Source organism: Sander vitreus, chromosome 13, assembly GCF_031162955.1.
Source record: "Sander vitreus isolate 19-12246 chromosome 13, sanVit1, whole genome shotgun sequence".
NCBI lineage: Eukaryota > Metazoa > Chordata > Actinopteri > Perciformes > Percidae > Sander > Sander vitreus.
In genome coordinates this window covers 267,501-286,191 of record NC_135867.1, presented here as the reverse complement: position 1 = coordinate 286,191, position 18,691 = coordinate 267,501, and the positions used below count along the sequence as shown (strand labels likewise).

The 18,691-nt window shown below is 35.1% G+C and overlaps 1 protein-coding gene across 1 annotated transcript in view; it reads right to left on the bottom strand.

Moving 5' to 3' along the window:
• Nucleotides 1–10,939: 10,939 nt before the first annotated feature.
• The window catches only part of bacc1 (BPTF associated chromatin complex component 1), a 14,232-nt gene continuing 6,480 nt past the window's right edge, over nucleotides 10,940–18,691 (bottom strand). The window contains exons 5-6 of the mRNA XM_078265426.1: nucleotides 15,618–15,722; nucleotides 10,940–14,366 (exon numbers count right to left, since the gene is read on the bottom strand). Coding sequence (XP_078121552.1) covers nucleotides 14,302–14,366; nucleotides 15,618–15,722 — 170 coding nt within the window. The 3' untranslated portion in view covers nucleotides 10,940–14,301. The remainder of the gene's footprint in view (nucleotides 14,367–15,617; nucleotides 15,723–18,691) is intronic.

Below are 18,691 nucleotides of genomic sequence, written 5' to 3'. Positions count from 1 at the left end.
TGAGGTGGTTCAGGTATCTGGTAAGGATGCCCCTTGGGCGCCTCCCTAGGGAGGTGTTCCAGGCACGTCCAGCTGGGAGGAGGCCTCGGGGGAGACCCAGGACTAGGTGGAGGGATTATATCTCCAACCTGGCCTGGGAACGCCTCGGGATCCCCCAGTCGGAGCTGGTTAATGTGGCCCGGGAAAGGGAAGTTTGGGGTCCCCTGCTGGAGCTGCTACCCCCGCGACCCGCCCTCGGATAAGCGGATGAAGATGGATGGACGTACTATACTATGACTTTTCATGATTTTTCGACATACTATACTATGACTTTTTATGACTTTTGTCTACATACTATACTATGATTTTTTCACTTTTTTTGACATACTACACTATGATTTCTTTACTGATTTTTCGACATACTATACTATGACTTTTTTTGACTTGTTGGACATACTATACTATGACTTTTTATGACTTTTTTTGACTTTTTTCGACATACTATACTATGACTTTTTGGACATACTATACTATGACTTTTTTTGACTTTTTGGACATACTATACTATGACTTTTTTACTTTTTTCGACATACTATATTAAAACGTTTTATGACTTTTGTCTACATACTATACTATGACTTTTTTTTGACTTTTGTCTACATACTATACTATGACTTTTTGACTTTTTTCAACATACTATACTATGATTTCTTTACTTTATTCGACGTATTATACTATGACTTTTTTCAACTTTTTCGACATACTATACTATGACTTTTTTTGACTTTTTCGACATACTATACTATGACTTTTTTTTTTACTTTTGTCTACATACTATACTAATACTTTTTTACTTTTTCGAAATACTATACTATGACTTTTTTACTTTTTCGACATACTATACTATGACTTTTCATGATTTTTCGACATACTATACTATGACTTTTTATGACTTTTGTCTACATACTATACTATGATTTTTTTACTTTTTTTGACATACTATACTATGATTTTTTTACTTTTTCGACATACTATACTATGACTTTTTGACTTTTTGGACATACTATATTATGACTTTTTTTGACTTTTTGGACATACTATACTATGACTTTTTATGACTTTTTTTAACTTTTTTCGACCTACTATACTATGACTTTTTGACTTTTTTCGACATACTATACTATGACTTTTTGACTTTTTGGACATACTATACTATGACTTTTTTTGACTTTTTGGACATACTATACTATGACTTTTTATGACTTTTTTTTAACTTTTTTCGACCTACTATACTATGACTTTTTGACTTTTTTCGACATACTATACTATGACTTTTTTACTTTTTCGACATACTATACTATGACTTTTTTCAACTTTTTCGACATACTACACTATGACTTTTTATGACTTTTGTCTACATACTATACTATGATTTTTTCACTTTTTTTGACATACTATACTATGATTTTTTTACTTTTTCGACATACTATACTATGACTTTTTATGATTTTTCGACATACTATACTATGATTTTTTTTGACTTTTTGGACATACTATACTATGACTTTTTATGACTTTTTTTTAACTTTTTTCGACCTACTATACTATGACTTTTTGACTTTTTTCGACATACTATACTATGACTTTTTATGACTTTTGTCTACATACTATACTATGACTTTTTATGACTTTTGTCTACATACTATACTATGATTTTTTTACTTTTTCGACATACTACACTATGACTTTTTATGATTTTTGGACATACTATACTATGATTTTTTTTGACTTTTTGGACATACTATACTATGACTTTTTATAGACTTTTTTTGACTTTTTTCGACATACTATACTATGATTTTTTTTACTTTATTCGACGTACTATACTATGACTTTTTTCAACTTCTTGGACATACTATACTATGACTTTTTATGACTTTTTGGACATACTATACTATGACTTTTTATGACTTTTGTCTACATACTATACTATGATTTTTTTACTTTTTTTGACATACTATACTATGACTTTTTTACTTTTTGGACATACTACACTATGACTTTTTTTTGACTTTTTGGACATACTATACTATGACTTTTTTTGACTTTTTGGACATACTATACTATGACTTTTTATGACTTTTTTTAAACTTTTTTCGACCTACTATACTATGACTTTTTGACTTTTTTCGACATACTATACTATGACTTTTCATGATTTTTCTACATACTATACTATGACTTTTTATGACTTTTGTCTACATACTATACTATGACTTTTTATGATTTTTTCGGACATACTATACTATGATTTTTTTTGACTTTTTGGACATACTATACTATGCCATTTTTTCGACATACTATACTATGACTTTTTTTTTGACTTTTTGGACATACTATACTATGACTTTTTGACTTTTTTTGACTTTTTGGACATACTATACTATGCCATTTTTCACTTTTTGGACATACTATACTATGACTTGTTTTGACTTTTTGGACATACTATACTATGACTTTTTGACTTTTTGGACATACTATACTATGACTTTTTATGATTTTTTTGACTTTTTTCGACATACTATACTATGACTTTTTGACTTTTTTCGACATACTATACTATGACTTTTTCACTTTTTCGACATACTGTATTAAAACTTTTTGTGACTTTTGTCTACGTACTATACTATGACTTTTTGACTTTTTTCGACATACTATACTATGATTTTTTTACTTTTTCGACATACTATACTATGACTTTTTTCAACTTTTTCGACATACTATACTATGACTTTTTATGACTTTTTGGACATACTATACTATGACTTTTTATGACTTTTGTCTACATACTATACTATGATTTTTTTACTTTTTCGACATACTATACTATGACTTTTTTCAACTTTTTCGACATACTATACTATGACTTTTTATGACTTTTTGGACATACTATACTATGATTTTTTATGACTTTTGTCTACGTACTATACTATGATTTTTGACTTTTTTTGACATACTATACTATGATTTTTTTACTTTTTCGACATACTACACTATGACTTTTTTTTGACTTTTTGGACATACTATACTATGACTTTTTATGACTTTTTTTTAAACTTTTTTCGACCTACTATACTATGACTTTTTGACTTTTTTCGACATACTATACTATGACTTTTCATGACTTTTTTTTCGACATACTATACTATGACTTTTTTATGACTTTTTTGTCGACATACTATACTATGACTTTTTTTGACTTTTTTTCGACATACTATACTATGACTTTTTTATTACTTTTTTTCGACATACTATACTATGACTTTTTTATGACTTTTTTTTAGACATACTATACTATGACTTTTTTTTTGACTTTTTTTGGACATACTATACTATGACTTTTTTATGACTTTTTTTTCGACATACTATACTATGACTTTTTTGACTTTTTTCGACATACTATACTATGACTTTTTTTCAACTTTTTTGGACATACTATACTATGACTTTTTTTTTGACTTTTTTGGACATACTATACTATGACTTTTTTTGACTTTTGTCTACATACTATACTATGACTTTTTTTACTTTTTTTCGACATACTATACTATGACTTTTTCATGATTTTTTCGACATACTATACTATGACTTTTTTATGACTTTTTGTCTACATACTATACTATGACTTTTTTTGACTTTTTTCGACATACTACACTATGACTTTTTTTTTGACTTTTTTGGACATACTATACTATGACTTTTTTTGACTTTTTTTGGACATACTATACTATGACTTTTTATGACTTTTTTTACTTTTTTTCGACATACTATACTATGACTTTTTTGACTTTTTTTCGACATACTATACTATGACTTTTTTATTTTATTCGACATACTATATTATGACTTTTTTTGACTTTTTGGACATACTATACTATGACTTTTTTTTTTACTTTTTTCGACATACTATACTATGACTTTTTGACTTTTTTCGACATACTATACTATGATTTTTTTACTTTTTTCGACATACTATACTATGACTTTTTTTTGACTTTTTGGACATACTATACTATGACTTTTTTTGACTTTTTTCGACATACTATACTATGCCATTTTTCGACATACTATACTATGACTTGTTTTGACTTTTTGGACATACTATACTATGACTTTTTAATGACTTTTTTTGACTTTTTTCGACATACTATACTATGACTTTTTTTGACTTTTTGGACATACTATACTATGACTTTTTTTTCCTTTTTGGACATACTATACTATGATTTTTTTTTGACTTGTTGGACATACTATACTATGACTTTTTTACTTTTTTCGACGTACTATACTATGACTTTTTTACTTTTTTCGACTTACTATACTATACTTACTATAGTATATATACTATATAGTTGAGGTGGTTCAGGTATCTGGTAAGGATGCCCCTTGGGCGCCTCCCTAGGGAGGTGTTCCAGGCACGTCCAGCTGGGAGGAGGCCTCGGGGGAGACCCAGGACTAGGTGGAGGGATTATATCTCTAACCTGGCCTGGGAACGCCTCGGGATCCCCCAGTCGGAGCTGGTTAATGTGGCCCGGGAAAGGGAAGTTTGGGGTCCCCTGCTGGAGCTGCTACCCCCGCGACCCGCCCTCGGATAAGCGGATGAAGATGGATGGACGTACTATACTATGACTTTTCATGATTTTTCGACATACTATACTATGACTTTTTATGACTTTTGTCTACATACTATACTATGATTTTTTCACTTTTTGGACATACTACACTATGACTTTTTTTGACTTTTTGGACATACTATATTGTTTGACTTTTTGGACATACTATACTATGACTTTTTATGACTTTTTTTGACTTTTTTCGACATACTATACTATGACATTTTTTGACTTTTTGGACATACTGTACTATGACTTTTTTACTTTTTTCGACATACTATACTATGACTTTTTTACTTTTTCGACATACTATATTAAAACTTTTTATGACTTTTGTCTACATACTATACTATGACTTTTTTACTTTTTCGACGTACTATACTATGATTTCTTTACTTTATTCGACGTATTATACTATGACTTTTTTCAACTTTTTCGACATACTATACTATGATTTTTTTTTGACTTTTTGGACATACTATACTATGACTTTTTTTTTTACTTTTGTCTACATACTATACTAATACTTTTTTTTACTTTTTTCGACATACTATACTATGACTTTTTTACTTTTTTCGACATACTGTACTATGACTTTTTCACTTTTTCGACATACTATACTATGACTTTTTATGACTTTTTTTCTACATACTATACTATGACTTTTTTTTTGACTTTTTTTTCGACATACTATACTATGATTTTTTTGACTTTTTTTCTGACATACTATACTATGACTTTTTTATGACTTTTATTTGACTTTTTTGACATACTATACTATGACTTTTTTTGACTTTTTTGACATACTATACTATGACTTTTTATGACTTTTTTTAACTTTTTTTCGACATACTATACTATGACTTTTTATGACTTTTTTTCGACATACTATACTATGACTTTTTTTTGACTTTTTTTTGACATACTATACTATGACTTTTTTATGACTTTTTTGGACATACTATACTATGACTTTTTTATGACTTTTTTTAACTTTTTTTCGACATACTATACTATGACTTTTTATGACTTTTTTTTCGACATACTATACTATGACTTTTTTATGACTTTTTTTCGACATACTATACTATGACTTTTTTTGACTTTTTTCGACATACTATACTATGACTTTTTATGACTTTTTTTCGACATACTATACTATGACTTTTTTTGACTTTTTTTGACATACTATACTATGACTTTTTATGACTTTTTTTCGACATACTATACTATGACTTTTTTATGATTTTTTTCGACATACTATACTATGACTTTTTATGACTTTTTTTTCGACATACTATACTATGACTTTTTTATGACTTTTTTTTTGACATACTATACTATGACTTTTTTATGACTTTTTTTTTCGACATACTATACTATGACTTTTTTGACTTTTTTTCGACATACTATACTATGACTTTTTATGACTTTTTTTCGACATACTATACTATGACTTTTTATGACTTTTTTCGACATACTATACTATGACTTTTTTTGACTTTTTTTCGACATACTATACTATGACTTTTTATGACTTTTTTTCGACATACTATACTATGACTTTTTTGACTTTTTTCGACATACTATACTATGACTTTTTATGACTTTTTTTTCGACATACTATACTATGACTTTTTATGACTTTTTTTCGACATACTATACTATGACTTTTTTATGACTTTTTTTCGACATACTATACTATGACTTTTTATGACTTTTTTTGACATACTATACTATGACTTTTTATGACTTTTTTTCGACATACTATACTATGACTTTTTTTGACTTTTTTTTCGACATACTATACTATGACTTTTTATGACTTTTTTTCGACATACTATACTGTGACTTTTTATGACTTTTTTGACATACTATACTATGACTTTTTAAGTTTTTTTGACATACTATACTATGACTTTTTATGACTTTTTTAAACTTTTTTCGACATACTATACTATGACTTTTTGACTTTTTTTTCGACATACTATACTATGACTTTTTATGACTTTTTTTGACATACTATACTATGACTTTTTTATGACTTTTTTCTGACATACTATACTATGACTTTTTTTGATTTTTTTTTCGACATACTATACTATGACTTTTTTTTTGACTTTTTTTTCGACATACTATACTATGACTTTTACTTTTTTTCGACATACTATACTATGACTTTTTTTGACTTTTTTTCGACATACTATACTATGACTTTTATGACTTTTTTTACTTTTTCGACATACTATATTATGACTTTTTATGACTTTTTTGACAACCTATACTATGACTTTTTGACTTTTTCGACATACTATACAATGACTTTTTGACTTTTTTTGACATACTATACTATGACTTTTTTATGACTTTTTTGATTTTTTCGACATACTATACTATGACTTTTTTTGACTTTTTTTCGACATACTATACTATGACTTTTTTTGACTTTTTTTCGACATACTATACTATGACTTTTTATGACTTTTTTTGACATACTATACTATGACTTTTTTGACTTTTTTCGACATACTATACTATGACTTTTTTTGACTTTTTTCGACATACTATACTATGACTTTTTATGACTTTTTTTCGACATACTATACTATGACTTTTTTTGACTTTTTTTCGACATACTATACTATGACTTTTTATGACTTTTTTTTCGACATACTATACTATGACTTTTTTTTTACTTTTTTCGACATACTATACTATGACTTTTTTATGACTTTTTTTCGACATACTATACTATGACTTTTTATGACTTTTTTTCGACATACTATACTATGACTTTTTTATGACTTTTTTTTCGACATACTATACTATGACTTTTTTTATGACTTTTTTTTCGACATACTATACTATGACTTTTTTTGACTTTTTTTCGACATACTATACTATGACTTTTTTATGACTTTTTTTTTGACATACTATACTATGACTTTTTATGACTTTTTTTTTACTTTTTTCGACATACTATACTATGACTTTTTTGACTTTTTTTCGACATACTATACTATGACTTTTTATGACTTTTTTTCGACATACTATACTATGACTTTTTATGACTTTTTTTTCGACATACTATACTATGACTTTTTTATGACTTTTTTTCGACATACTATACTATGACTTTTTTATGACTTTTTTTCGACATACTATACTATGACTTTTTTATGATTTTTTTTCGACATACTATACTATGACTTTTTTTTGACTTTTTTTTCGACATACTATACTATGACTTTTTATGACTTTTTTTCGACATACTATACTATGACTTTTTTTTTGACTTTTTTTCGACATACTATACTATGACTTTTTTATGACTTTTTTTCGACATACTATACTATGACTTTTTTTTTGACTTTTTTTTTGACATACTATACTATGACTTTTTTTTGACTTTTTTTCGACATACTATACTATGACTTTTTTTGACTTTTTTTTCGACATACTATACTATGACTTTTTTATGACTTTTTTTCGACATACTATACTATGACTTTTTATGACTTTTTTTCGACATACTATACTATGACTTTTTTTGACTTTTTTTCGACATACTATACTATGACTTTTTTATGACTTTTTTTCGACATACTATACTATGACTTTTTTATGACTTTTTTTCGACATACTATACTATGACTTTTTATGACTTTTTTTTATTTTTTCGACATACTATACTATGACTTTTTATGACTTTTTTTTCGACATACTATACTATGACTTTTTTTTGACTTTTTTCGACATACTATACTATGACTTTTTTTTGACTTTTTTTGACATACTATACTATGACTTTTTTAATGACTTTTTTGACATACTATACTATGACTTTTTATGACTTTTTTTCGACATACTATACTATGACTTTTTTTGACTTTTTTTCGACATACTATACTATGACTTTTTTTTTGACTTTTTTGACATACTATACTATGACTTTTTTATGACTTTTTTCGACATACTATACTATGACTTTTTTTTACTTTTTTTCGACATACTATACTATGACTTTTTATGACTTTTTTTCGACATACTATACTATGACTTTTTTATGACTTTTTTTCGACATACTATACTATGACTTTTTATGACTTTTTTTCGACATACTATACTATGACTTTTTTATGACTTTTTTTTCGACATACTATACTATGACTTTTTTTTTGACTTTTTTTTTGACATACTATACTATGACTTTTTTATGACTTTTTTTTTACTTTTTTTCGACATACTATACTATGACTTTTTTTTGACTTTTTTTTCGACATACTATACTATGACTTTTTTATGACTTTTTTCGACATACTATACTATGACTTTTTTTTGACTTTTTTTGACATACTATACTATGACTTTTTTATGACTTTTTTTCGACATACTATACTATGACTTTTTTTTTGACTTTTTTTCGACATACTATACTATGACTTTTTTGACTTTTTTTCGACATACTATACTATGACTTTTTTATGATTTTTTTCGACATACTATACTATGACTTTTTTTTTGACTTTTTTTCGACATACTATACTATGACTTTTTATGACTTTTTTTTGACTTTTTTTCGACATACTATACTATGACCTTTTTTTTCGACATACTATACTATGACTTTTTTTGACTTTTTTCGACATACTATACTATGACTTTTTAATGACTTTTTTTGACTTTTTTTCGACATACTATACTATGACTTTTTTTGACTTTTTTTGACATACTATACTATGACTTTTTTTGACTTTTTTGGACATACTATACTATGACTTTTTTTTTACTTTTTTGGACATACTATACTATGACTTTTTTATGATTTTTTTTGACTTTTTTTCGACATACTATACTATGACTTTTTTTGACTTTTTTTCGACATACTATACTATGACTTTTTTCACTTTTTTTCGACATACTATACTATGACTTTTTATGACTTTTTGTCGACATACTATACTATGACTTTTTTTGACTTTTTTTCGACATACTATACTATGACTTTTTTTTACTTTATTCGACATACTATACTATGACTTTTTTCAACTTTTTTCGACATACTATACTATGACTTTTTTATGACTTTTTTGGACATACTATACTATGACTTTTTTATGACTTTTGTCTACATACTATACTATGATTTTTTTACTTTTTTTGACATACTATACTATGATTTTTTTACTTTTTCGACATACTACACTATGACTTTTTGGACATACTATATTATGACTTTTTATGACTTTTTTTTTTAAACTTTTTTCGACCTACTATACTATGACTTTTTTCGACATACTATACTATGACTTTTCATGACTTTTTTCTACATACTATACTATGACTTTTTATGACTTTTGTCTACATACTATACTATGACTTTTTATGATTTTTCGACATACTACACTATGACTTTTTATGATTTTTAGACATACTATACTATGACTTTTTAATGACTTTTTGGACATACTATACTATGACTTTTTAATGACTTTTTTTGACATACTATACTATGACTTTTTTCGACATACTAAAGTATGACTTTTTTTTGACTTTTTGGACATACTATACTATGACTTTTTGGACATACTATACTATGACTTTTTGGACATACTATACTATGACTTTTTTTTGACTTTTTTCGACATACTATACTATGACTTTTTGACTTTTTTCGACATACTATATTATGATTTTTTTACTTTATTCGACATACTATACTATGACTTTTTTCAACTTCTTGGACATACTATACTATGACTTTTTTTTACTTTTGTCTACATACTATACTATGACTTTTTTACTTTTTTCGACATACTATACTATGACTTTTTTACTTTTTTCGACATACTATACTATGATTTTTTTACTTTATTCGACATACTATACTATGACTTTTTTTGACTTTTGTCTACATACTATACTATGACTTTTTGACTTTTTTTCGACATACTATACTATGACTTTTTTATGACTTTTATTATGACTTTATTCGACATACTATACTATGACTTTTTTTGACTTTTTGGACATACTATACTATGACTTTTTATGACTTTTTTTTTTACTTTTTTCGACATACTATACTATGACTTTTTGACTTTTTTCGACATACTATACTATGATTTTTTTACTTTATTCGACATACTATACTATGACTTTCTAATTCTATTATTAAACATGTTTTTGTATCTTTTCTGGACCAGTTTCCTTTCTTTTCTAACTCGCCAACACTAAACACACAATCACAACACATCATCCAACAAGAATAGGAAAACACAACCACGTCTGAGTTTAGTCTTTATTTCTACTAAACATAATCAAACATAATGAAAACGGCGTTTTGTACATCTCTCACAGCCACTGACTGATCAAATGTTCAACTCAAAAAGCAGATTTTCTAACTCGCTACCATCATGATCACCAACTAAGGACAAGTCTGGCTTCCTATCGGCAAACACTCACTAGAGCACCAAATGTGGATTCATCCGCCGCTGAAAATAGTCCCCAACAAATGTTCTCCTGTTAGTTGGATACCAACTACATCGAGCAGGCGTTTTAGGACGTTACTGACACACTATGTATTTGTGTTTAACATACATAACATTTATCTCAGACGTCAGACAGTATTGAGCCACGCACGAACATGTCGTTGGTTTGAGTCTGAACTCTACTGGTCCTGTGTGACTGTGATTGGTCAACTGGTCCTGTGTGACTGTGATTGGTCAACTGGTCCTGTGTGTTGCTAGTCGATGTTTCCAGCAGCCTACTGTGGGGAGTACCATTAGCTAGTTCACTGACATCAGCTTTGCAAATAAACTCAGACATATTTTGGTTACAATGACGGCGTTATCTGTTTGTAAAGGGTCTATATGTCAGCAAGCAGTACTTTGTGGGCAGTTGTGCTAAAGCTAGCTTGCTAACATAACATAAACTGGCTGGCAGACACCTCGCAAATAACCTCAGACTTATTTTCTGGTTACAGTAACGAGGTCAATGGATTTTACTGGGTCTATTTCTCGATACTTTTTTACGAAATCTAAGCAGGAAAAGGCCAAACAAATAAGATTAAAGGTGCCGTAGGTCGGATTGTGAAGATCCAGGACTTAGCCCAAAAATTTGAACATCAACAACTTCTCAGTCCCTCCCCCCCTTTCTGCTAAAGCCCAAAACGGTCTCCAAAGCCCCTCCCCCCACAAGGGAGAATGAATGCGTGTGTATGAGCAGTGATTGACACACAGTTAGACACCCCCCCCCCTGGCCCTGATTGGTGCATCTGAACAGTTAGACACCCCCCCTGGCCCTGATTGGTGCATCTGAACAGTTAGACACCCCCCCTGGACCTGATTGGTGCATCTGAACAGTCAGACACCCCCCGCCCCTGGCCCTGATTGGTGCATCTGAACAGTTAGACACCCCCCTGGCCCTGATTGGTGCATCTGAACAGTTAGACACCCCCCTGGCCCTGATTGGTGCATCTGAACAGTTAGACACCCCCCTGGCCCTGATTGGTGCATCTGAACAGTTAGACACCCCCCTGGCCCTGATTGGTGCATCTGAACAGTTAGACACAGCTGCATCTTGAGATTTGTTTTAAAATCGGTATCATGTTGCAGCAGAAAGAACACTTTTCCATCCAGACGGTCTGAAGAGTCTTCAAACCTTCACCTTGTGTGTCTTTTTAAGCCTCCTGTCGTCCTCAGGGTCTAATCTGACCCATTTTCAAAAAGTTTCTATATCAGAAATTTGGGTTTCTTTCAAACTAATTGTCAAAAATAATAATAATAACGTGGATGGGTCCATACAACCATTACTCTTCACAAGTTAAATAAATAATCAGTTCACTACTTTCATTGAATTTGCGTGTTTTATTCATTTTTATAGCATTTGAAGAAAGAAATGATAAAAGAAATTTGAAAAAATAGACAAAAAATGTCGAAAAAAAGCTTCAAAAACGTCAAAAGAGCAGAAAACAAAGACCAAAAAAAAAAAAAAGACGACCTAAACGTTGACGTTTTTTATTTTACATTTTGACCCAGAAAAACTAAAAGTTGCAGGCCGACAGGAAAACAACGCTCGATGGTGTTTTAAGCCCCCAACGTTGACTTCAAGGCACCCTAAAGGCCTTTTTATAGAGGTGCGTCGAATCAACGGGGTACCCCCGCAGACCCCTCTGCATCTACGCCGTAGTCTGACCTCACCTCTCGAAAACATTTAACTACACGTCGTGGTGACGCACGTTGCTCGGCCCCCCGACTCATCTCCTGGTTCTCCTTCTCCATAAACATGAAATCAAGGAGACGATTAACTCCTCCTGGTACAGATTTCCCACCGTGGTCAGAAAGAACAGGGGAGACACAGACACACGTTTGTTTCACTATCTTTGTGGGGACCCGTCATTGACATAATGCATTCCCTAGCCCCTTACCCTAACCTTAACCATCCCAACTAAATGCCTAACCTTAACCCTTACCCTCACCCTAACCAGAACCTCATTCTAACCCTAATCCTAAAACCAAGTCTTAACCCTCAAACAGACCTTTAACCTTGTGGGGGCCAGCATTTTGGCCCCCACAAGGCTGTCGGGACCCCTCAAATATACTGGACTCCCGGTTTTTGGACCCCACGAATATAGTAAAACAAGCACACACACACACACACACACATAGACAGACAGACACACACACACACAGACACATAGACAGACAGACACATACACACACAGACAGACAGAGACAGACAGACAGACAGACAGACACATAGACAGACAGACAGAAAGTATAAACACCAGGCCTCTTACGTAGGCTACGGAGAAAGCTCTGTGTGGAGCGTCTGCAGGACTATAAAACGGCCTTAACCCTAACCATTGCCTAATCCTAGTGCCTTCCAGGCAGCGAGTTTCTTTTGGTGCAGGATGTTAGGGGAAGACTCATGAATATTCATTAGGGAACTCATCCCTGATTGGCTAACCCTGATATTCTTCTCCTAACCATAACCAATCCCACCAGAGCAGGCAACAAGAGTCCTAGCTATTCAGAGGGAGAGTAGGGCGGGTTCTTCCCTTCCCATCCTGCAACAAAACAAACGTTGGGGGCTTAAAACACCAAACACGAAGACAACAGAGGGTTAGGAGATGAGAAGTGTAGCGCTGTGGCTCATACGTTACCTGTTACGGTGGTAACCAAGCATTCAATGACTAATTAACGGATGAAATAAGTACTCAGAGCACATATGACTTATTTGAGTGAAACTTTATCAACTCTCCCCCCCCGACAGCATGGTTTCTTCATATTAAAGCTCTCTTCAACACTGATCTGTGGCTTCTTCATGATAACTGCACAGGACGTAGAAAACCAACGCGTTTCTGCTCAGAAACTGAACTGAAAACATAATTCTGCTGCACGAAAATAAGTCTAAATGTCTCCTAAGAGGACGAAGTTACCGGCTGTCTTTGAAAAAGGAAAATAATATTTCAAACTGGATTATTTCTCATGTTTTTTTAAACATTTTGTGGGTTTTTTTTCACCCTGAACACAACTCAGAGAGATGGACAGATGAGCGTCAGGTAACGGCAGAGCAGAGCCTGTAGGGAAATTAAAAAGGTTGTTGGAGCTTGATGCTTCTGGATGCTCAGCTGAGAGGTCAAAGGTCAGCGGGACAGCAGCGGGAGGTCACTGGAGTTCATGATGAGGCTCGAGTCCAAGTTCAGGCTCTCTGAGGACGACAGGCGGGACGACACAGCGTGAGACAACAACTCAAAATAATCATTTACAAATGATTCTCATTTGTATGATCCAATGTTGATTCATAACATCCAGCATCCGTCTGCGTTTGTCTCTATGAAACTAGACTTACAGCGGTGTCAAACTCACTGAGGGCCAGGAAACATGCTCCGATTTCATCGAAAAACTCACAATGCCAAATATGTTGGAAAAAATGACAAAATCATAGGAAAATAAGCAGGAGAAATGTTGAAAAAAAACAAGAGAAATGTTGAAAAAACAAGAGAAATGTTGAAAAAAGTAAAAAAAAAGAGAAATGTTGAAAAAAGTAAAAAAAAACAAGACAAATGTTAAAAAAAAACAAGAAAAAAGTTGAAAAAAGTTGAAAAAAACAAGAGAAATGTTGAAAAAAACAAGAGAAATGTTGAAAAAAACAAGAAAAAAGTTGAAAAAAGTTGAAAAAAACAAGAGAAATGTTGAAAAAAACAAGAAAAAAGTTGAAAAAAAAACCAAGAAAAAAGTTGAAAAAAACAAGAAAAAAGTTGAAAAAAACAAGAGAAATGTTGAAAAAAAAACAAGAGAAATGTTGAAAAAAACAAGAAAAATGTTGAAAAAAACAAGAAAGAAGTTGAAAAAAACAAGAAAGAAGTTGAAAAAAAACAAGAGAAATGTTGAAAAGAACAAGAAAAAAGTTGAAAAAAACAAGAGAAATGTTGAAAAAACAAGAAAAAAATTGAAAAAAACAAGAGAAATCTTGAAAAAAAAACAAGAGAAATGTTGAAAATAGTTGAAAAATAGCGTCAAAAATGTCGAAAAAGGTGGCAAGAATTTCGGAAAAAGCGACAGAAAGTAGTCGGTCCCAAATGTATTGTGAACCTAACTTCATATTGGGGCCACATCAACGTTTGCGAGGGGCCAGATTTGGCCCGCGGGCCTTATGTTTGACACATGTGAACTAGAAGAACTAAGGAGTCCACTGGTACCAACGATGCTACGCTAGCTTGTTGGGCTAGGAGGATAGGAGAGCAAGGGATGTACAGGCTATTGTTGCCCAGGCAACAGCCCGTTTGCCCTGATTGGCTCAGCTGCCCCTCTAGAGAAAGAGCCTAAATAAACTATTACAACATGTGTAAAGGTCCATCCAATGAAAACGCCATTTTCACATCCCTTTGGACCGTTATTGTTTCTATATCGGTGTATGAATATATAACATATAGAACGTGTGTTTGTGACGCGTCGTCACCTTGGTCAAAGTTTAGTTTCTTGTTGGACGATCCATCGCCGAGTCCTTCGATGTCCACGAGGTCGCTGTTCACGTCCGAGTCGTTGAGCGCGCTCAGAGTCACGTCTGCAGGGAGGAAGAGGAGGAAGAGGAGGAAGAGGAGGAGGAAGAGAAGGAAGAGGAGGAAGAGGAGGAGGAGGAAGAGGAGGAAGCATGTTAAAGTCTTCTGTCTTGCACTGACTTTATTTATTGACTAGTGAATGTGTGAAACACCATTTGGTTTGGAGGACTGCAGAGGGTCTGTGTCCCCCTAGTGGTACTCTGGAGTACTGCAGAGGGTCTGTGTCCCCCTAGTGGTACTCTGGAGTACTGCAGAGGGGTCTGTGTCCCCCTAGTGGTACTCTGGAGTACTGCAGAGGGTACGTGTCCCCCTAGTGGTACTCTGGAGTACTGCAGGGGGTCTGTGTCCCCCTAGTGGTACTCTGGAGTACTGCAGAGGGTACGTGTCCCCCTAGTGGTACTCTGGAGGACTGCAGAGGGTACGTGTCCCCCTAGTGGTACTCTGGAGGACTGCAGAGGGTCTGTGTCCCCCTAGTGGTACTCTGGAGGACTGCAGGGGGTACGTGTCCCCCTAGTGGTACTCTGGAGGACTGCAGGGAGTACGTGTCCCCCCTAGTGGTACTCTGGAGTACTGCAGAGGGTACGTGTCCCCTTAGGGGTACTCTGGAGTACTGCAGGGGTCCGTGTCCCCCTAGTGGTACTCTGGAGGACTGCAGAGGGTCTGTGTCCCCCTAGTGGTACTCTGGAGTACTGCAGAGGGTCTGTGTCCCCCTAGTGGTACTCTGGAGTACTGCAGAGGGTACGTGTCCCCCTAGCGGTACTCTGGAGTACTGCAGAGGGTACGTGTCCCCCTAGTGGTACTCTGGAGTACTGCAGAGGGTACGTGTCCCCTTAGGGGTACTCTGGAGTACTGCAGAGGGTCCGTGTCCCCTTAGGGGTACTCTGGAGTACTGCAGGGGTCCGTGTCCCCCTAGCGGTACTCTGGAGTACTGCAGAGGGTACGTGTCCCCCTAGTGGTACTCTGGAGTACTGCAGGGGGTCTGTGTCCCCCTAGGGGTACTCTGGAGTACTGCAGGGGGTACGTGTCCCCTTAGGGGTACTCTGGAGTACTGCAGAGGGTACGTGTCCCCCTAGCGGTACTCTGGAGTACTGCAGAGGGTCTGTGTCCCCCTAGCGGTACTCTGGAGTACTGCAGAGGGTACGTGTCCCCCTAGTGGTACTCTGGAGTACTGCAGAGGGTACGTGTCCCCCTAGCGGTACTCTGGAGTACTGCAGAGGGTACGTGTCCCCCTAGCGGTACTCTGGAGGACTGCAGGGGGTACGTGTCCCCCTAGTGGTACTCTGGAGGACTGCAGGGGGTACGTGTCCCCCTAGTGGTACTCTGGAGTACTGCAGAGAGTACGTGTCCCCCTAGGGGTACTCTGGAGTACTGCAGAGGGTACGTGTCCCCTTAGGGGTACTCTGGAGTACTGCAGAGGGTACGTGTCCCCTTAGGGGTACTCTGGAGGACTGCAGGGGGTACGTGTCCCCCTAGCGGTACTCTGGAGGACTGCAGGGAGTACGTGTCCCCCTAGTGGTACTCTGGAGGACTGCAGGGATACGTGTCCCCCTAGTGGTACTCTGGAGTACTGCAGAGGGTACGTGTCCCCTTAGGGGTACTCTGGAGGACTGCAGGGGGTACGTGTCCCCCTAGCGGTACTCTGGAGTACTACTACTACCATAAATGTGACATGTGTGTCTCCTTCTTTGGACTTTCTTTCCTTCTACTTTTTACAAGTTTCTCACTTTTTTTGAAGTAACGTCACTGTTTTTGGAGTTCTTGTTACTATTTTCCGACCTATTCTTGCCTTCCTTCCTTCTTATACCGTCTTTTTCCAAGTTTTTGTCTCCTTTTCTCATCATCATCTAAATGTCCTCCAGGTCCAAGGCTGTAGTTTAGTAAATCTATCGCTGACATCGCTGTATTCTTCCTCTTTATAGAGACTTATTTTCTACCAAAGAAGTATTCACGCTGGTTAGGGGGTACATGGTAGTTACACAGCAACCAGACGGCCGACCGTCGGCAGGAAAGCCAGTGGGACTGATCAGTCTCCCCGAGGTCCAAAAAGTGCCTCAGAACACCGAAGAGACGCCGACTTGAGCGTACGCTCTGCACGTGCACGAAACGTTAACATTTGAAGAGAGAAAGAGGCCGTGCAGCTGCTGAATCTGTCTTCATTTCAGATCAACAAAGGTCAGTTTAGAAGATCCCCCCCTGCACTGACTCTAAGGACCCCCCCCCCCGCACGGACTCTAAGGACCCTCCCCCTGCACTGACTCTAAGGACCCTCCCCCTGCATTGACTCTAAGGACCCTCCCTCTGCACTGACTCTAAGGACCCCCCTCCCTCTGCATTGACTCTAAGGACCCTCCCCCTGCATTGACTCTAAGGACCCCCCCCCCCCGCACTGACTCTAAGGACCCTCCCCCTGCATTGACTCTAAGGTCCCCCTCCCCCTGCATTGACTCTAAGGACCCTCCCCCTGCATTGACTCTAAGGACCCCCCCCCCTGCATTGACTCTAAGGACCCCCCCTCCCCTGCATTGACTCTAAGGTCCCCCCTCCCCCTGCATTGACTCTAAGGACCCCCCCCCTGCACTGACTCTAAGGTCCCCCCTCCCCCCTGCATTGACTCTAAGGACCCTCCTCTCCCTGCATTGACTCTAAGGACCCTCCTCTCCCCTGCATTGACTCTAAGGACCCTCCCCCTGCATTGACTCTAAGGACCCTCCCCCTGCATTGACTCTAAGGACCCTCCCCCTGCATTGACTCTAAGGTCCCCCTCCCCCTGCATTGACTCTAAGGACCCCCCCCTTGCACTGACTCTAAGGACCCTCCTCTCCCTGCATTGACTCTAAGGACCCTCCCCCTGCATTGACTCTAAGGACCCTCCCCCTGCATTGACTCTAAGGTCCCCCCCGTTGAAGATCCCTGCCCTAGGCCGTTTAAAAACTGCATTGCAAGTCTCTGCACATTTATATCCATTTTTAACACA